Consider the following 20,876-nt stretch of genomic DNA (forward strand, 5'->3'; position numbering starts at 1 on the left):
GATTTGCCATAAAATCCCGAGCTAATATTCTTTATGATAATTATTAAATTATGAAATACGAATATAAACTAATTTTTATAATAAACAAAGATATAAGTTACGAAATAGAAATATTTAAAACAGCTTTACAAGTCAATATGACTCACGATCAAAAGTGCAAAATACACAGATATATACAGGGTGTCCGGTAACTCACGGACCAACGCTCGTGAGCGGATAGAGCACATTAAACAGAACAGAAAAATTCTTTACCATTTTGCAATTCTCGCAATAATTATTTAAGTATTAATTAAAAAAGATTGCCGAATAAGCGCGCGGCTAGACCGTAGCACGGCACACGGCGCACGTCGCACGGCAACGAAATGTTTGGTCGTGCGACGAGAGTCGCAGTACGCGCGAACAGCAAGCAAGCGGGCAGAAGCCTACAGTTACATCCTACGGTCTAGCCGCGCGCTTATTCGGCAATCTTTTTTAATTAATACTTAAATAATTATTGCGAGAATTGCAAAATAGTACAGAACGTTTCTATTCTGTTTAATGTGCTCTATCCGCTCACTAGCGTTGGTCCGCGAGTTATCGGACACCCTGTATATATACATATATGTATGCATGATAGCACACATTCTTAATTGTCTGAGTTATCGCTTATCGCTACTTCAGCATATCAAGTTTTAATATATAAGCAATGTACAGACTTTGAAGGTTGCAGTATCTAAAATACAACACATGCAGTATCATATGTGTATCACACAAATCATAAATCGGAGTAAACGCATTCTTTTTTCTATTATAAATAAAAATAGTTTTTATTCTATTATGGATAAACCAATTGTAACTGTGAAACAAGGCAAACTACAAGGAATCTTTGAAGAAAATGTTCTCGGTTCTCGTTACATCGCTTTTAAAGGCATACCTTTTGCGGCTCCGCCAGTGGGCAAGCTAAGATTTAAGGTAATTTACTATCAAATTGACTATCAAACAACTTGTCTTTATAATTTTTACACATTTATTTTTTATACTATATTGCAGCTGTTTAAAAATATTTTATAATTATTCTAATGCATTTACATTTCAAAAAATCAATAATGGAGATCGTGCAGCTTTTATTATTTTCACATTATGGTCTCACTTAATATTGAATCGTATTCTACCATTGTTCAAAATTAGGATCCCGAGCCTCCCGCTGCTTGGGCAGGTGTCCGAGATGCTTCCAGAAATGCTGGCAGTGAATGTATACAATTAACATCATTGCCAAATCCAACGTTGATCGGTAGCGAAGATTGTCTTTACCTTAATGTTTTTATACCGGAAAATATATATGGAACAAAGCGGAATCCAGTTATGGTTTGGGTTCATGGTGGAGGCTATTTTGTTGGCAGTGGCAACGACACTGACAAGCGACCCGATTATCTTTTAGCAAAAGGCGTAATTCTGGTGTCTATAAATTATAGACTCGGTGCTCTCGGTGAGATTTACTCCAACGAGAGTTGGAGTATCACAGTTTCTTTTAAATAATGCAAATTTCAAGAAATTTTATGTGTTCTATTCTATTCTAAAAATTCTATACTATATTTCTGGAAAATATCACGTGTATCTACACTCAAAAAAATGATCTTGCAATAATAGCTAAAATTTTCTAGGTGTAAAAAATTAACTAAAACAGATAAATGATTAGCAACTGTTGTGATATTGCATATGTAATTACTTAATCAGTTTAGATAACAGAAACAGAATATATATCTGTATTGTTTGTGAACTTTAAAAAGAAAGTTTCTCTAAAGCGCCAATCTATATAAGATCAATCACGTGTTAGATCATGCAATGAATAACATTTAGCAATGGTACCTAAATTTTTCAGAAGTTATTGCTAGAACATTACTGCTATAAATTCTATATGTGACAAACAATGTTTTTACAGATACGAAAAATAGCGATACATTCTTGTTGCGATATCTAGAAATCTAACTACATCAGCGAAATATTTTTTTGAGTGTATGATAACATATATGTAGAACGTTTATCGTACGTTGTCTTAAGTACACTTTAAACTTTCAAGGTTTCTTGAATCTTGATCATGAGATAGCAAGCGGAAACCAAGGTTTAAAAGATCAGGCTGCTGCATTGAAATGGATCAAAGAAAATATCGAAACTTTTGGCGGAGATTCTAACAATATCACTGTTTTTGGTATTAGTGCAGGTAGTTCATCCACGCATTTACTTATGCTATCGCCGCTATCCAAAGGTATGCGTATAATTTATTTTTAGCAATAACAAGTAATAATATAACAAAAATATTCTGCTCGAGAATGAAATATTAATATTATTTTACATTTTTCTAGGTCTTTTCCACAAAGCCATTCTTCAGAGTGGTATAGCTACATGTAATTGGGCGGTATTGAAGAACAAACCGGAAGATAATGGTTTCAGACTCGCATCATTACTCGGTAACGATTCTAAGGACCCTGAGAAAGTTGTTGAATTTCTACAAACAGTACCCGCCAGCGAAATCGTCGCGACGCAGTATAAGATTTTTGATCTGGTAAATTGCTTTTTAATAATTCTACTTTATATTATTTCTAAGTATTGAATTAGCTTAATGCACTATTTAAGAATTTATCTATTTTATATAACCAACGTTATGTTAATGATTGTATTGCTAAATACTCAAGATTTTTTGTAGGAACAACGCATTATTAATATCCCATTTAGACCCACGATCGATGAAAAAGCAAAGACACCTTTTCTTCCACGTCCCATTTCTCAGTTGCTTCATGATGACAATGATATACCAATTATGCTTGGTTCTACTTCTTATGAATATATCATGTTTCTTAAAGGTGTATTAAAAATTGTTATAAATTAATGAATTTATATACTATTCCACAAGAAATGGGAAACAATTTTCAGACGCATAAAATCGAGCAATTTTCAAACCACTGAAACTTGGCAAAAAATCGTCGCAAACAAAAAATTAAAAAAGTATTTAAAAGCTTGAAATTTGTGTTTTTACGTGCTTTAGGCTGTTTTCTAGAAATGATAATTTTTCACCAAATTTTAGTGGTTTAAAAATTGCTTAATTTTGAGCATCTGAAAAGTGTTGCTTATTTTTTGTAGAGTTACATGTATATTAAATATTACATTTTACAATTATGTAAAATTTTCAACATAGCTTTGTATTTTTAAAATTAATAACTTATAGATTATTTATCCGCTAATAGATACCAGTGAAAACACTTTAAAAACGCAATACGAAGATTTACCACGTAAAATACAAACACTTACGGACTCAGAAGACCCACAAAAAATAATGCAATTGACGGAGCGAGCCAAACAATGGTATTTAAATAATAAGCCGTTCACTGAAGAGAATATCCCATCTCTTTTACGACTTCTGAGTGATATTTACTTCGATATCGCTATTAAAACTTTTACGGATAAACGAAGAAAAAGGAAACAGGCGCCGGCTTATCTGTATAAATTTTCATATATCGGTAACGAGATGACCACCACACGACTCAACGGAAATAAATTAGCTTTATGTGGTAATTTGTGCAACTTTTTTATAAAACTTTTATGGCTCAGTCAATCTCTGTTTTGAGTTTTATGTAATTGGCATTTTAGGAGCTTCTCATACCGACGAATTGTCATACCTTTTTTACATACCTAAATGTAAGGTCAATGATCCTAAACCGCCGGCGGTAAATTCGAAGGATCGGAAAATATTAGAAATTCTTACGACTATGTGGAGTAATTTCGCAAAAACAGGGTAAGTATGTATGAATAATGCACGGATGTTGTTAAAAAAGATTGTAAGAATATTTAAATGTACTTTTCTGTCTTTAGCAATCCTACACCTGCCTTTGATCAGCATATAAATACTATTTGGCCACCAGCAACAGCGGATGCCTTTAACTGCCTAGACATCGGAGATACTCTTCAAGTTTTAACCGTTACTGATTACGATTACATACTGCGAGACTCGACGTTATAAGAGTTGTACGAATGATAATATGTTAACTCATAAAATTTTAATGGTTGTTGGTTTATACACTGTCAGTGTTTAAAACATTATGTACCACATAAAATAATGAATACCTCTCTATTTGTAGAGGCACTTATCAATATAATTTGCATATAGATATATAGATATGTTCTTTATTTTTCTATGTAAATAATTTATAATACAGATGTTGCCCGTTTTATCTTTACAGTACAACTGCGGGGAAATGTTTTGCAAATAATAATTTCAAATTCAATTGCACTTATGTATCCAGTAGAGTATAATACTAAATACAATATCGTTATTTGTTCATGAAATATTATATTTTCAATTATGTACACATTTGTCAAAAATCGCATCTCGTAACGTAAGGTAAGGTATTTAATAAAAGTGCCGATTATATAGCACTAATTACAGAAATTACATTGGAGAAACTTATATATTTTCAGTACAACAAACGTGATTTTTTTAACTTGTTGGTGCAGTTACAAATAGCGTTTAAATAAATAAATTAAAAAAAAAAAACAGATTAAGAAGCAAATTGTGATACAAAGATTCTGAGAGCCGGATTTCTCCGCGGACTCTGCGACGCGAGCGACAAAAATTACAAATTGTTCTTTGCATAAATTCTCTATGGGAATGATCGCTCATTCTAACAAGTGCGTGTCCCTTTAGTATTGGTACGATCTATAATTAATACAAGAGGTAAAAATAATTTGCGTGTTTTAAATGTTAGGAACGAGCAAGTATTATGATTTCAACTATATTCAACGAATTGCACATCACGCCCCTATATGTATATTTGCATAAAGAACAATCTTTCTACATATTCGTGACTTCTCACAAACAATGTATTTCTATTTCGTTTGAAAATGATACGAAGATCAATCTACTTCGATTCTGCCGTGTATTTTAAATACATTGCATTTTCTTCCTGTATTTGCATTTTGACGTGTATTTCAAAAGACGTCTTTACTTATTCCAGAATGCGAAAGCTTTCTGTATTCTCTCGTTGTGCGACTTTTCAGTGACAATAGCTGCAGAATACGCACGCTGCGCCGCGGGAATCTGCGAATTGTCCGATTTTGATGTTTCACTTTCCCTTTCGAACATCCTGGCCGTACGACTCACATTTCCGGTTGAGGGAAATTTATTGTGGCTACGTCCGCTTAATATCCTTGAGTCCGAACTCTCGTTGGCAACTGCAAAAAATTGTGAAATTTTAATATTATTTTATTATTTATGATAAGTGATCGTCAATGTTACAAGCAAATTTCATTGCGTTTGCACACACCTTTTCGCACAGGATTAGTTTCACACGAAGCTTTAGTCACATCACTCTTTGTAGCTACCTTGCTGTCGTCCGTAATGCTTCCGGTTCTGTACGAAAGAGTTTCCTTGTCTCGCGTTAAACCCGTTAAGATCCCCGCCGTTAAACTTCGCCGATTTCCTTCTGTTTTCAACACTCGTTTACCTTCTCGAAGTTCGTGATCTGCTTCTTCTTCGATGGTGGATACTATTCCAAGTTCGTCCACTTGCAACGAAGAAGTCACCTGATTCGAGCTGCAATCGCCTATTCCGGAATCGCGTGAATCGCCTCGGAATACTCTGCGCAATGCCTGCGACTTTGAGATCGTGTGTTGTTCTACTTCGAAAGATTTTTCTATCGATTCTTTGTTCTTTGCTTTATTATTGTTTGACATCAAAATCTCTAGATGTGCTGTGACTCTTTGTGAAATATTTTCCGCCTTCGAAATTAACTCGGTATCTAATTTAGGCATTTCTGTTTCGATTTGTTTTGAAAAACCATTCAAATTGCCTTCTTCCTCCGTCGGTGTCTTTAATATCTTTAAGTTCACTTCTGTCACACATGTGGAGTGCGAACGTGCCCGTGATTCCGCTTCGGCAGAGTTTTCTTCCGCGCTCGTCTCGACATGTTCTGCATCTTCGGCATCTGCTGCGTCGGCATTAATGTGAACTGATTTGATCTTATCAGAATATTGCAGCTCAATGCTATCAAACTGTTGTTCAAGCGTAGGTGAAGATTCCGCCGTTGTCGTGGGACTACGTCTACTATTTGCCGAGAGAATCGTCATTCTTCCCAATGCACGAATGGCATTTCCTGTTTTCTGTTAAAACAAATCACGTAGCGCGTGCACACTCTGAGCTCAAAACAACGCATACTAAAATTTCTTAAAAAGCAATACCGCAAATTAAAGAAAAATTATGCATATTAAGTAGGTGTTAATGTTATATTCCAAGAGACGTTATTTGGTTAATAGAATCTGGTAAAAAACACAATCAATATATAAAAACATATTAAATATTAAATAATTAAATGCGATTAAATGTTCACCAGTTCTCAATCATCAATAAAACATACTATTTTCTCGTTCGAAATTTATCTACTTTACATTTGTGCAATTTTCCTTTTTCATTCTTTTAATGTCATGCAAAATAATAATCAGTATAATTTTCAGCAAAACTGCCGATTCATCGATACGCACCTGCCATTTCCGTCGTATGATGAATTTCTTTAACTTTTCCGTCGGCAGAGCTACTCTACTCATCGCCGCAGTCTGCTGTGCCATCCACGGATGTTCTAAACATTGTGTAGCCGACATGCGCGTTCTGTGTAAAAAAAAAGCATATTTAATTTTATGGGATTAGTCCGTAAATATGAAATAAAGAATACTTACTCTTTCCGTTTGATAAGTAAGCCGCTAATAAAGCTCTTAGCGTTATCCGAAATGGCGTCGAAAGCTTCATCTTCTAAATCATAGTCCGCTCGTGTAATATTAGCAAAGGTCTCGGCATCATTATCTCCCATGAATGGCGATAAACCGGTTAGTCTACGCATTACACGGTCACAATCTATCAGTTAGATATATATTATTAAAAAGATAATGGCTCAAAAATAATCGACACTCACAGAACATAGCAAATTACGCCAACGCTCCACATATCTGATTCAGTGCCGATGGGTTCGTAACTTATGATTTCCGGAGGAATAAATTCCGGTGTGCCGAAAAGAACTCTGACCGGTGTGTCCAATTTTAAAGTTTGAGCCAATCCAAAATCAATCAGTTTAATTTGATGAGAAGTTCGCGTACAACACATTATATTTTCCGGCTGTAAAGTGGACGAACTGTTTAGCACATGCACCGCAAATTAATAATTGAAAACAACTCGCAAAATGTCGTACCTTTAAATCCAAATGCACGATGTTGTTCTCGTGCATATATTCGACTCCTTGACAAATTTGTCTCATAAAGAGAATACTGTCTCTCTCGGTTAAAGTAAAGTCGTCAGCTACCACTCTTTCGAACAGTTCTCCACCTGAAATACTGAAGAGAAATTTGGATATTGTAATATTATCAAAATTAAGTTAATATTAGACGATTAAATGTACTTACTATTCCGTGATCAACACGGTTTCGCGAGGATTTTCGTAAGCGGCAGCTAGCAACAAAAGTTTAGGATGCCTTAACGCGTTCATAATGCTGACTTCTTCGCGCACTTGCTCGCGATCTTTCGCTTTGATCGTTCTAACAAATTTGGCAGCAAAGTTCATGCCTGTCGTTCGTTCGATGACCTTTTTAACTATGCCGTATCGGCCCTTTCCCAGCTCTTCGAGAATGTCGTATCTTTCGCCGAAAAGTTTTCCATCTTCCGGCTCCACTACGCGAGCTTCGAAACTCGACTCGAATTCGTCTTGAAAAATAAGATGGTCACTTTATCAGTCAATTAAATTCTCATTAAATCGTATTTTAAAAAAATACATTTTTGAATAAATAACACATGATTTTTAGATAGTCACCTTCTTCTTCCTCCTGGAACATCGCTTCTCCTTGCTTCGGAATCCTGACTGGCTCCGACTCCATCCCAGGATCACTGAGTCCGTGGATATTCTCAGCCCGAACGCGAAAACGATAGCTCTCACCCGGTGTGACGGAATTTGTTTTAGCTGTAGGTACCGTATGACTCAACGAGTGACAAGACTCGGCGATTACCGTCCACGTGCTTTCACCGGCGCGCTTTGCTTCCACGGTATATCCGATCACCGTACGACCTCCGTCGTAAGGAGGTGATCGCCAGACGATCGTGGCCTGACCAGCGCTGAGGTTCACGCTCGGCTTATCCGTAATCGGCTCGGGCGGGCCTGAATGGAAAGGAAAATCTTTTCTTACCGCAAATGAGTCACTCGTTATATCCTCCTTTGCGTCGATTTATCGCGCCGAAAAACAAACGTTTGTGGCACACATCACTGTGACACACATTTTATCTGCGGTACGCGCGATTAATTTAAATTCCACGGTAATGTTATGGGTTGTCAAAACGCGCACTCGGAGCGATTGCGTGTGTTTTGAAAAAATCCGTACGTCACTGCGCTACGTCGTCGAGATGCGTCGTTGGAACACTGTTCGCGGACGCGTATATTCCTTCTCACGGTATCTCGCTGATACTTAGACACACGGCGAACTCAAGGAAAAAGGAAGAAGAGGTGGAGCTGATGCCAGAGGAGGAAGCGCAGGCGGTGGAAGCGCGGGAAGGAGGAATTATTGCACGGCGTGTCACATGAGACTGCCGTCTGCCTTGTACGCGAGAGAAGAGGAACTGGACCGTGCAACACGCACTTACGCGCATGAAACAATGGGTGATGTCTCGTTCTAAATTGCGTTCGCGAACAGCACGGGCGAACCCTGAGATAACGTTTCCACTGAATATCGTCGATCGGCGTCGCTGATACTCTCCGCGTAATTAAGTTTAATTAAGTCAAGGCCGAGAGTCGAGTAACGCCGAGTCACAGCTTAACAGCATGCCATAAATTTTTGGATATACGAATCTTTGTGAATGCAAACAATACAAATGAATAGCTTACCTTCTACGGCTAAGCTGAAGAACTTTCGTTCTTTACCCAGTGAATTTTCCACGGAAACCTCGTATTTTCCAGCGTGATCATACGTCACATCGTCCAGGATCAGGCAGGATACACCATTTCCGCTGGTTATTTTAGTCTTTTCATTCGGCCGCAGTTCTTGATTCTTAAATTTAAATAAAAATGTTTTTTCCGCACAGGAAATATGCCAGAGACACGAACAATTAATCAATATAACACAGATAATCTTGATTATTGCCAGCTGCGTACTTGGCTGCACGAAAAGCAATGACACGATCGGGCTATAAATTTCGATTAACTTTTTCCACGGTTTACACATCTGCTGCATTTTGGTGGGGACTTTACACGTATTATGGGGAGAAATTGCTTTAGTATATTTCCCGCGGCTGAAGATAAGCAAACGACTATCTTGAATAATTAACAATATTATTTCTGTGAAAATTGTTCACGTTTATTCGCGTCGTGATAAGACTAATAAAAGTTGTTTAGATTAATGGAATTTGACCGCGCGTATTTACATCGACGTAGCTTGCGTTATATTCGCGAAACAAAGCAACCTTTGTTGAGAATAGCTTCTGTTACATACATAATCTACTTGTGTGAAAGATCAGAATTATGTAACACGCGTCATTAAATTATTGGAAATGAATATTTCTCATTCAGCTCGGTTCTTAATCAATAAAATTGAATTGCAAGCAAAAAAAATAAACCTACCACTTGAAGCCACTTGACCGTCGGTTCGGGAAATCCTTGATAAGTGACTCTAAGTGCTACCCTGTTTTCTTTGAACACGGTGACGTCAGTTGGTTCTTTGATTATCGTAGCTTTTATCAACTCTTTTAGACACGATTCTGCGTGTTCTTCATTCAATATGACATTTGTATTCTGACGGTGTTCTTCTTTTCTTGGCCATAACAATCTTGCGGAAGTATCAGTTATAGCTGTCTCGTTTGATGACGATAATGATCGATCGTTCGAAAATTCCACATTATTATCTAAATATTTCTCTGCAATTTTGTGCGCTGATAGATCATTTCTAAATTGTGATTTTGCAACACTAGCATTATTGGAAATGCGTTTCCTTGCTAGCAAAGGAGAAACATGTTTAGTACACGATGCAGTTTGACGAGGAAATGAAGATGATCTGATACGTGTTGGCGATTCTTCACATCGTCGCCGATATTTTAACTCGACTTTTTCCGGTAATTGAATATCTTTAAGACTTTTCACAGAATCGTCGAGATCGTATAGCGAATGTTGCAGTCGCAATTTGGCACTACAACTGATGGACGGACCCTTTCCGTTCACGGAGGCTGTGCATCGAATCTCTCCCGTGTCGCGCGATGATGTGTCACGTATTCTCAAGATGCTGACGTTGCCATCTTTTTCGATCTTTAAACACACAAATAAATAATTACAAGCAATGTGTTAAATAATGTTTAAATTGTAAGTCTGCAATTATTAATTTATTCGTATATTTTACTTTACGTACTTTACAATTCGCTTTTTCTCGAACGTCTTTCCCATTAATCGTCCAAATAATTTCCGTGGTTTTTCCAGATTGCACTCGAGCGCAAAAGCAAGCAGTGGCGCCTTTAGCGACGACAGTTGACAGTGGAGTTTTTGTAAATTGCGGTGCCAATTTGGAAGCGTCTTTGTAGTCTAACGCAAGATATTAAAAGATTAGAACTAAATATACAGGCAAGTGTTCTATATTAACAATATTAAAATCAATAATTTAAGAATTGAAATATAATAACGCAAAAACAAATCAAACCTTGCACAGCGAAAAGACTACTGCAGGATGCGACACCGAAATCATTTCGTACGACACAGGTATATTCGCCTGCATCTTGAGGACGAACCTCAGATAATCTCAGAGCAACGTCACCATCTCCATATATGATATATTTATAACAATCATTGTCAGGCAATTCGCGACCATCTTTACACCAAGCGACTGTGAAAGGAGGTGTGCCTGTAACATTAAAAACAAGAAAAATGTATTTGACTTTAAATCTATATTAATTGACTTTCTCAAAAGCTCAGTGAGGTACAAAATTCGAAGAATAAAACCAATTCTACCTGTGACTCCAGTCTGAAATTCGTGACAATGATTCTCCATGACAATCGATTCTTCCGGCAACAATTGCAGAAATCGCGGTGCACTCTTGTCCGCCATAGATGAATTATGGTTATTTAGTACAGTTACCTGTAGATAAAAAAACGTGATATAATGAAAATTTGAAGGTATAAGATAATATAGAGATACACAGACGTTGTCGATGGCAATACACTGATCGCTTGACTTTGCGTTACCCGCGTTTGTTTTTCAAGTCAAGAGCTCACTCGCCTCGGAAAAAATGTTGTCTTCCCGAAAGCCGAAATAATAATGAGCGAAACAAGCCCCGCTAGCGATCCGACAACAAATCAGATTATTTGGTGTAATCGAATAAGCGATATCTATTACTCGTGTCGAATGTGCGGAAAAAACAAAATAGAAAATAAAATTCTTTACGCGATCTTTAAAACTTTTCAACACATATTATAATTTCATATCACATTGCAATAATTTACTGGCCCTTCCACGTCTTAAGCTGCCACTAAATTGCCGAAAAATTCACGCGAACGGCTAACAAAGGCTAACTAAGTGGCGAAAATGGCGATTCATTCACCTGACAAGTACTCCTCGTTGACCCAAGGACATTGGTTGCCACACAAGTGTATTCACCCGCGTCACTAGCTTTCACTTTTGTTATTTCGATTTTGGCCGTCGTACCGTCGAAATATCTTTTTATTCTAGCGGAACGTTCCAACGGCTGTCCGTTTCTGTGGGAAAATTTCATAAATGATATTTTTTCTCACAGATCTGTCTTGCGTTAAAGTCTCCGCATTTTCACCTGTGCCACGTTGGCGTTACGGTCGGCGTTCCTCTTACGCGACACTCCAGTTGCAGGCGTCCGTTTACTCTGCTGGTGGTCGAAAGAAGACTGCGATCGAATGTCGGATAAGTTCTAGGTGAAGCGCTTCGTGTTCTGATAGTCCGACTCGTCGACTCATATCGATCTTTTCCAAATTAATTAACAATAAATTAATGGATTTGAAAAAGATTCGTAAGGCAGAAAGGATATCTTTTGTGCGAGATAAATACGTACTTATTACTTCGAGTCGAGCACTGGCCTCGATCCGCCCGAAATCATTCTCCGCCGTCACTCTGTAGAGAGCGGCGTCCTCTCGCATCACGTCGATTATCTCGAGGATCTTAACGTCATCCCGTTCCTTGATGGTGATTCTCGCGCTTGGTGTTACGATGGTGCCGTTTTTGTCCCATCTTACCCAGGGCGCGGGATGACCAACCACGGCGCACTGGAAGCGCACAGTTTCACCTTCCTGGACCAGGCGGTTGTGCGGCACCGCGTAAAATTTCGGCGGGCAGACCTTCGGACGTTTCGACGTGGCGCTCCGCGGCAGAACTTGCGGCGATCTGAGTTCACGTCCGTCTAAAGGTAATTTTTATCCAATTATCTTTAATATCATTGTTATTTGTTTCTTTGCTTGTTTTTTTTTATTAGATTGAGCTTTTTCTATTTTAGCTTAAACTTACGAGGGACTGCCGGGGACAAGCTTCTGATTGGAGTCGACCTTGGTGTTGATCTCGGTGTCGATCCTGCTGACAGCAGACCCACTGGCCTCGTCAACCTTTGGTTCAGTATATTTTCTTTTCCTTCAGGCACTGCAACACATATTCATTCAGATCTTTACGAGATACGAAATTTTTCAAGCAGTTTTTGACACACTACATGATCTTCTCAAAAAGAGAAAAAATTGTTACTAATTTTTAAACTTTTTCAAGCTTCTGCATATTCTTCTGAGAAAATTATAAGAAATGCGACAAGATATCGTCAGCAATATAATTTTTTATAAAGAAAGATTGTAATTAAATTTGTCACATATCAGTGACGAATACACGTCATTAAAAATTACTTATACAAAATTATGATTAACTTGTCGACGTTAATCACATCGGTACTCTTTAAAAGTAGCCGACGATTAGCATGACAAATGCGAACATAATTCAAAAGGACGGCTGCGACCGCACGTCTATTTAAAACGCTTTTGTGAAGCGTAGCCGAGAGTTATGTAAAATTACCATCCACGACTAGACAGGCTGATGTATACGCTTTTCCAAGATCGTTGTATGCCACACATGTATACTCCCCTTCATCCTCGGGATAAACGTGCTGGATGCTTAATCGCGCTGTTTCACCGTCGAAATCAGAGGCAAAATCGCCCACCATAGCTATAATCTGACGAAAGAGATATGTTGCGCATTATAGTTCGTGAATCACACATCGTTTAATAGAGCATCAGTTTTTTTTTTTTATTACTTTGCCTCCTCGTTCCCAACGAACCAAGGGCGGTTCCGGCGTTGCGTAAACCTTGCACTCTAAAGAAACAGCGTCGCCGTCGCAACACCTAAGATCTCGCAGATCTCTCTTTACGATTGGCAAGGTCAGCACTTTTCTATAGAGTGTAATGTTTCATTAATGGAATAGCAAACAGCATTGCGCATTTAGGTACGACTGAATTTTTGCAATAGCTCACCCGTGAGAAGACTTTTGCGTTTGCTCCTCTTTGCCTTGGCCTGAAAAAAAAAAAAATCGTTGGATTAGACTTGCGCGACGTGTTTCGTTCGCGTCTTGAGGCTTACCTTTGGCATAAATTTGTAAAGAAATTACAGCTTTAGCTTCCCCATGGCAGTTGCGGGCTATCACGGAATACGTGCCAGTAAAATCGATCTTGGCGTAAGGTATTTCCAACCGATATTGTGGCCCTGCACCCACCAACCGAAAGTGAGGCGCGTCCTTGTAATAGTCGGGCTGCAAAACAGAACTCGTGTGAGATACGTGCGCGCAGAGATCTAAGATTGCGAGCTGCGAGCAGCTGAATGCTGTATCGCGAATGCTTACTGCCGCTTATCGACGTTTTCGCTTACTTCACACGCGGGAGTTTTATCGCTGACGGCAATAACACGCATAAGCGGACTGCGTGCGCGACGCTGCGCATTGCCGGGGAAACATAAAGAAGCGATTCAAAGTAACTTGAAATAACGTAGAGACGATTTAGACAACGTTGCCACAACGTCAATCATTGGCGGCGGATCTAAGCGCGCGAAACCATAATAAACGACGAAGATATATCGGCTTGGATGACGCTTAGCGTGTCCTCGATCGTGACCATTACGTGTGATGCGTGATTCCGCTGTAGCGAGTCACGCTCAGATTGCGTCTGTTGTATCAACAGACTTTTGGACGTTAGTTGTTACGCAAGATTGCGGGACGGGGTTAAAACTCGGCATGCGATGTTGGAAGCGGAGAGGACAGGGAGAAAAGAGAGGTGAGAGATATCTTCGTCATGGCTCTAACCCATATAGGGAGCGAAAGTCGAACAGATCGTTGCAGTCTGATCTCGTTGTGCATATTATATGAGTATACGAATATATATTATATTTTTGTCATACTGTTTTCATCATACATTTTCATGCCTGATAAATTTGACAATGTAATTTGCATTAAAAGCGTAGCAAGCAACAGACCGCCGGGAAGACACTTAATTTTCAATCTTGGAATTCCAATTGTAGCATAATGACCTTTTCGAGATGTGCGTATCTATCTTGCACCTGTCACATTAGGATCGCCTACGTGAGAATTTATGCGCAGGATACTTCCCGATCGCGAAAGACCATAAATTATATCATAGAGACAGTTTGCAAGGATTCTCGGGGGTGTCACTATGTAAATCAACGGTGCATGCTATACAAATTTATTTATATTTACACATACCAAAGCAGAATAATCCAATTAAATACAATTTATTTATTTATTCAGAAAAATCGATTTTTAATTTTAAAAATTTTGTGATCGCTAAAAACAAGTTTAGGCACATTTATCTTAATCGAATGCGTACTGCAATTTTTACGCGGCTAATTTTTGTAAGAAATGAATTGTGATGCACGTATTTAATTTATTAGTAGAATTTTGTCTAATCCTGTTAAATTTGATTTAAGCCACGATTCCTTATTTTTTTTCTGCTAAATAAATAATTAAATTAACTTAATGTTGCACTTACACTATCGTATACCACATTGAGTTGAATCTAATTTTTCCAATGAGTATTGTTTAGATTAATTAAATTCCCGTTCATTAATGTTATATAAAAGTTGTATAAAATTAATTCACATTACACTACATATATAAAAATAATAATTTGCGTTTTACACACAGCGCGACATTATCGTGTCATATAGAAGACGGAGCGGCTCTGTTCGTTCGCCAAAGTTACGCGACGACTGTTTTGCCGCTCCGTACATTACAGTACCGATTCATCGACGAAGAAAGCCGACTCTGCCGACGACAAGTGGGGACACTGTTCCGTATATATTTTGCGATTATGCAGATATTCCGTAGTGACGCGGATGCGCATCCATGCATTGACGTTTCTTCGGTCAACGCACGACTTCCGTTTCCCATTCTTGAATTCGTATATCGTCAATTGACAGCAAGTATTCCTTTCTCGTGCGCGATATGTTGAATATCTGATTCTTTTGTACGTATTAAAAATGTAACATGACGTAACGCATCGCCGTTTAAAGCACCATTCAATGTCAATGCCATTTCCTCGGCGCATACAATGCCTTGCCCATTTATGGATATAATATGCTCTATTACGCGGGGATTTTTTTCGCGACCACCTTGACCCACATAACGCGGATCAAGGATCAGCATTAGATACACGTCATTTCGCCATTTGCACAATATTTGCTTCTCTCTACGGCCACCCGCAATTTAATTGCGATTAATTAACCACCGACACATTGAAACTCTCCTTGAAGCTTGCTCGATTACATCATCGCTACTATCGAGTATGGAAGAAACGTGTATTTGGAAAGGAGCAAAAAACTAACGAATGCAATAAGTTGAAAAGCGGAGAAAAAATCGTACAGATTACCTTGAGAAAGTCGCGTAACCATATCACTTCTGGCTTAGGATCGCCGACAACTTCGCAGAGGATGACGACCGTATCGCCCTCGACTGCTTCGGTCGATAATGGTTTCGTGACGAAAAGAGGTTCCTTCGAATATCTAGGAGCAATTTTTATTTTTTTATTTTTTTTTTTTTTTAGCAACTTTGTTCTCAATGTACGCCGAAATATTGCAATGATAAGACTCACGGTATATCCGGAGATGTGATCGCGATATCGAGTGGTCCATCGATGGATAATTGATCCTGGGACTCGATAACAGCTACTCTGGTGGATGTTTCAGCATGACCGACCACATTCGTTGCGGTGCAACTGTAAACTCCGGCGTCTCGCGCGATAGCATTGGCCAGAGAAAATTGGACGGTGCCATCGTGACTTAATGTCATCACGGCCCTTCTGCTAGGTCGTAGACGAATACCGTCGCGATGCCTGCGTGATACGATCGCGAGAGGAGTGAGTCACGCATTCCGAATTGCATTGCGTCAAACGCGAAATAACTGTACTGTTAATTGTAATCATCGCCTTACCAGACGACGCCGACGCTCGGATAAGCCTCGAGTTGTGCAGACATCCGTAGTTCCCCGCCTGAGTGAATCGTATAAGCCGCGTCGAGACCGCGAAGAAATTCCGGAGCTATGTAAGCCCGAATTCCCTTATCTACTATAAGAGTACAACGGCAAGATACCGAGCCGTTTATGTTTCTCGCCGTCGCCATGTAACATCCGGAGTCGTCCAGAGTGGAATGAATTATTTCCAGAGTGTGAAAATTCGCATCGTCATCCCAAAAGATGTGATGATCTGAATCAGAAACGGATATTTGACGGGAGATCGATTTCACACTGGACGTTGCATTAACGAGTGAGATAATTACCATCTTGAACTATCTCTGCTCCATTTTTGTACCACGTGATCTCCGGAACAGGATATCCGATGACCTGGCAAGTAAGCCTTACCGGATAGGTCGTTTGCACTCGTCTGTCTCGCAGTCTCATGGCGAATTGTGGCGGTCTGTCTTCCGGTTCGATGCTCATACTTCTAACGGAATTGTACATTAGCATACTGGCCTTGTTGCAAATCGAAATAGTAGATCTACTTACGTTGTTCTGAGTTTTGCATCGGCTTCAATAATCTTTGGATTTGTCACAACGAAGACCCTGGCAAACGACGACATTTTACCGATTTTGTTGCTCGCCTCGCATACGTATCTTCCGGAATCGTTCTCTTTCACGTCCGTAATCGTCAAAGAGCATTTAAAACCATTGTAATATATTGCGAATCTTGAATCGTTACGCGGATCAATCTCCGTTGACTCGCGGTACCATCGTACTTCCATCTTAGGATCACCGCGGATCTGAAAGAAATTATTCAAAAGCGTGTGTAAGCATGTGAAGCATTAATTAATTAAAAACTACGGCACTGTGCCGTTATTCGTGAACTTGCCTCACATTCCAATTTTACGAGCGTTCCCTCGAGAGCCTTTAATTGACCTGGCAGAATCCTCGTAAATTCCGGAAGGTCGGTACTTTCACTCACCAACACCGAATTTGTCATGGTAACTGGTTCGCCCCATCCGTAACGATTTCGCGGTGTTACGCGGAACTTGTATTCTCCGCCTGGCCGTAAATTGAACGCGTCGAACGCGTTGATCGGTGTAATTCCCAGCTGACAAAACGAGTTTTAAACGATTAAATTGGATTAATTGAATTAAAATTCTTTTTATTAAATTGGATTAATTGAATTAAAATTCTTTTTATCTTACCTCTGCCCATCGTGCGCCTCCGTCACCGCCTAAGAGCCAAGCATCGATTTTATACGCGATCACTGGCGCGGGTCCTCTTCTTTCCGCTTTACCCCAAGTCAGTGATAGCCAATTTTTTCCGCCGTCTATAGCGACGGGTTCGCTACTAATTGGACCGGGCACGTCTGATAAAAATCATAAAATCACACAATTAGAATCCATTATAGAATCATCGATTTATAGAATTATTTCTCAATTTATTATAGAATTATAGAATTCATTATAAATATATAAGCCTTTTTCATATTTAAATATGAAATTTCTGAACAAGATTTATATTGACAATATTCACGGACTAACCTCGGTGTCCGTACAAATATTCTAAAAAGTCAATGATCAAACAATCCTTATTTGTCCACGAACGTCTCATACGCGAGATAGTCATATCTCCGTTTTCGTCATCGATGACGATTCCATGATCGTGCGGCTTCATGATAAATTTTATTTTATTCCCTCGACTTATGTACTTATAAAAACGTGTATAATTAAACAGGTGAAGGTTTTTTTATTAAAAGATAATTGAATTTAATATATTATATAATAACAGTGATAAAAATACAATGGTAAATTTGTGGCAATATAATGTTTTTAGACAGCTAAAAATGTCGATGCGACGAATGAATAATTTTTCACTTTGAGAAATGCTTCTCTTTTTAACACAAAGTGTAAAAGAAAACTTTTCGAAAAGTAGAGCATACGAAATGATTCGCGTTCCGACAGCGACTGAATTTCAAATTTGTGGAGCCTGCGAGGCGTTGGTGGGAAATGAGTAAGGAAGGCAAACGAAAATAACCCGCGTCTCGAATGAAAGAAACTTGGATATTCTCGTATCGTGTTTATTTTATGTTACGAGTGCTACTTTACAATCTTCCGCGAATATGCCAATTCTGAATTCTGAGAATTGAGAGATTACATCTGAAAAAACTCTTTCTATATCATTTCTAAGATCAATCTATGTTTTGTTAAGAACACTTTCGGTCAGCATATCAGCCCGATGAATAATCAAACTAAATATTGACGTCAATTTGCGCGCGGCTACTTAGTTCAGGCATTAAACTGGCGTCCAGCCATTAAAAGTTAAGCCAAGCGTACAATATTGCAGTTGGTGCAAACTGTTTGTCATTCTAATTTTAATTTTTTGGGTTACAATAATATCTTGTATGTGTGTAATATTAAGTTAGAATTATTACGTGACGTTAAATGACTTCACCTTGCAAATAATATTACAAAATCTTACGTTCCTCCATGACCACTATTTTTTAATCGATATTACAAAATAATTGCAAAGTTACTTACTTCTCACGTAAGACATGTCGTCATCATGTTCTTCTACGTCACGCTCGGTAACGGAATTCCAATCTGGCGATGGGGTCAACGACCTGGCACGTTGCTTCACCTGTTTAAACATGTTACTGATTATATCTTTCTTGTCGTTTTAATTAGATCGATGAATATTCTCACCTTAATTGAGAAGAAGCTTCTATCACAGCCGTATCTATTTTTGACCAGAATGCAGTAGGTTCCTTCGTCAGAAGGTATGGCTCTTTTTAATGTTAATCTAACATAATCATCGATACTCTCCTTGTACGATCTCGGTCCGTCCGTAATGTCCGTCAATCCTTTCATCCATATTACTAGAACAATGAGGGGGAAAAAAAGTGAAAAACAAGAAAAGAAAGAAAAAAATAATAATATCAAATTAATATTTGATGATACCTCGCGGCTTAGGGGTGCCGCTGACTCGGAACGATATACTGACGTCTTCGCCAATGGTTACATCAATCGATTTTTTAGACGGTCTCGAAGCGAATATCGCCGGTTTTCCCCCATCAATAGCACTCGTTGATATTATATCCACTGTCGCGCTTGTATCCACTTGTCCGTAAGCATTAATCGCTCTACACACGTATGTACCTCTTTCTGATTCTGTCGCTTCGGGTACAATTAACGTATGCAGTCCACGCTCGACAAAAGTTTTTGCCTTTGGTATCGCGATCGGTTCCCTTCGATCACCGCGTAGCCATTTCACTTCCGGAGCTGGTACACCTTCAATAAATCAATGAGAATTTTACAATTTAATTTGTCACTCAAGCATTATACTCACCTTTAACTTCTACTTGAAGAGCGATGGTCCCGCCAGCAGTTACACAGTGATCGCTTAGGATATTGGAAAATCGTGGCCTTCGCACAATCTCTGATCCAGTTTCGTCCCCATATCGTCGAACGTTTTGTCTCGCAGATTGCCAATCTGCGAGACAAAAAATTATATTATTGTTTATATTTCAACGTAACTATATTAATTTATATAATTGTATTCTAATCACCTTCAACATGAACCATATGAGATATTTCTTCCGTATGTAACTCGTTTACCGCGCGGCACGTGTATTGTCCATTATCTGCGACATTGGGATCTGTTATTTCTAATCGATACACGTCGTCATCGAGATAGCTCGATTTGTAACGTTCGCCCTGAAGAATCTTTCCGTCTTTTAGCCACGAAATCAAAGGAGCCGGATGTGCTCTTACACGGCATTCCAGAATGAGCTTATGGTCGGAGTATCGATAAGTGTCTACGATTTAAAAACATTTTTACATTAAAATGCAATTACGCTTACAAGTTTATTTATATAAAAATTAAAATAAATATCATATATGTGCACACACATACCTTTTATTGACTTTACGAAAGTTGGAGGTGAATGCGTAAGTTTATAGTCGGAGTAGACTCTCAAGGTAGACTCGGTGGACGAAGTGCCGTGCGCGTTTTCAGCTACGCATGTATATATCCCGGCGTCCGCAGGAAGTGCGTCATGTAATTCCAAATAAGCCATGCCATTTTCGTATCGCATTTTGTAGCGACCAGCTGTGGCATCTAATTTTTGGTCGTCTTTTGTCCAGTACACGCGTGGTTCTGGATTACCGAGAACGGTGCAAGTCAGTCTTATTCTCATTCCAACTCCTACGACTCTGTTTGTTAATCTTGTGCAGAAAGATGGTTTTTTTGGTTTGTCCCACGGAAGAATCTGTATCAAATAAATGTTTTTATAAATAATATGTGTTTAAAGGCCCTTGAAATTTAAAATAACGATAGTGTTTGAGGATCCAAGGCCGAAGACAGATGAAAGTTCTTTTAA

General features: G+C 38.7%; 2 protein-coding genes across 6 annotated transcripts in view; one reads left to right on the plus strand and one right to left on the minus strand.

The window, feature by feature from the left end:
- Positions 1–554: 554 nt before the first annotated feature.
- Positions 555–4,525, plus strand: LOC105668841 (esterase E4). Its single transcript, XM_012361463.2, has 8 exons — positions 555–951; positions 1,168–1,465; positions 2,057–2,242; positions 2,340–2,539; positions 2,681–2,837; positions 3,219–3,542; positions 3,622–3,766; positions 3,844–4,525. Exons 1-8 carry the CDS (start codon positions 727–729, stop codon positions 3,989–3,991), a joined length of 1,683 nt encoding a protein of 560 aa, XP_012216886.1. The 5' UTR covers positions 555–726; the 3' UTR covers positions 3,992–4,525.
- The window catches only part of LOC105668842 (uncharacterized), a 38,415-nt gene continuing 21,678 nt past the window's right edge, over positions 4,140–20,876 (minus strand). For 2 of the 5 annotated variants that reach the window (XM_012361465.2, XM_067354372.1), the window contains 34 exons: positions 20,411–20,765; positions 20,064–20,312; positions 19,844–19,987; positions 19,456–19,785; positions 19,201–19,373; positions 19,036–19,135; positions 17,701–17,864; positions 17,382–17,603; positions 17,039–17,292; positions 16,813–16,976; positions 16,469–16,739; positions 16,131–16,370; positions 15,909–16,041; positions 13,612–13,780; positions 13,506–13,545; positions 13,289–13,424; positions 13,051–13,207; positions 12,505–12,633; positions 12,056–12,400; positions 11,801–11,966; positions 11,576–11,729; positions 10,986–11,112; positions 10,678–10,878; positions 10,393–10,562; positions 9,615–10,292; positions 8,883–9,045; positions 7,821–8,162; positions 7,417–7,714; positions 7,206–7,347; positions 6,933–7,132; positions 6,700–6,852; positions 6,508–6,631; positions 5,295–6,129; positions 4,140–5,202 (listed from right to left, as the gene is read on the minus strand). In XM_012361465.2, the coding sequence (XP_012216888.1) occupies positions 4,973–5,202; positions 5,295–6,129; positions 6,508–6,631; positions 6,700–6,852; positions 6,933–7,132; positions 7,206–7,347; positions 7,417–7,714; positions 7,821–8,162; positions 8,883–9,045; positions 9,615–10,292; positions 10,393–10,562; positions 10,678–10,878; positions 10,986–11,112; positions 11,576–11,729; positions 11,801–11,966; positions 12,056–12,400; positions 12,505–12,633; positions 13,051–13,207; positions 13,289–13,424; positions 13,506–13,545; positions 13,612–13,780; positions 15,909–16,041; positions 16,131–16,370; positions 16,469–16,739; positions 16,813–16,976; positions 17,039–17,292; positions 17,382–17,603; positions 17,701–17,864; positions 19,036–19,135; positions 19,201–19,373; positions 19,456–19,785; positions 19,844–19,987; positions 20,064–20,312; positions 20,411–20,765 (7,758 nt within the window). In that variant the 3' untranslated portion in view covers positions 4,140–4,972. The remainder of the gene's footprint in view (positions 5,203–5,294; positions 6,130–6,507; positions 6,632–6,699; positions 6,853–6,932; positions 7,133–7,205; positions 7,348–7,416; positions 7,715–7,820; positions 8,163–8,882; positions 9,046–9,614; positions 10,293–10,392; positions 10,563–10,677; positions 10,879–10,985; positions 11,113–11,575; positions 11,730–11,800; positions 11,967–12,055; positions 12,401–12,504; positions 12,634–13,050; positions 13,208–13,288; positions 13,425–13,505; positions 13,546–13,611; positions 13,781–15,908; positions 16,042–16,130; positions 16,371–16,468; positions 16,740–16,812; positions 16,977–17,038; positions 17,293–17,381; positions 17,604–17,700; positions 17,865–19,035; positions 19,136–19,200; positions 19,374–19,455; positions 19,786–19,843; positions 19,988–20,063; positions 20,313–20,410; positions 20,766–20,876) is intronic. The other 3 variants (XM_067354365.1, XM_067354376.1, XM_067354379.1) reach the window with 3 other exon arrangements.

Source organism: Linepithema humile, chromosome 1 (assembly GCF_040581485.1).
Source record: "Linepithema humile isolate Giens D197 chromosome 1, Lhum_UNIL_v1.0, whole genome shotgun sequence".
NCBI lineage: Eukaryota > Metazoa > Arthropoda > Insecta > Hymenoptera > Formicidae > Linepithema > Linepithema humile.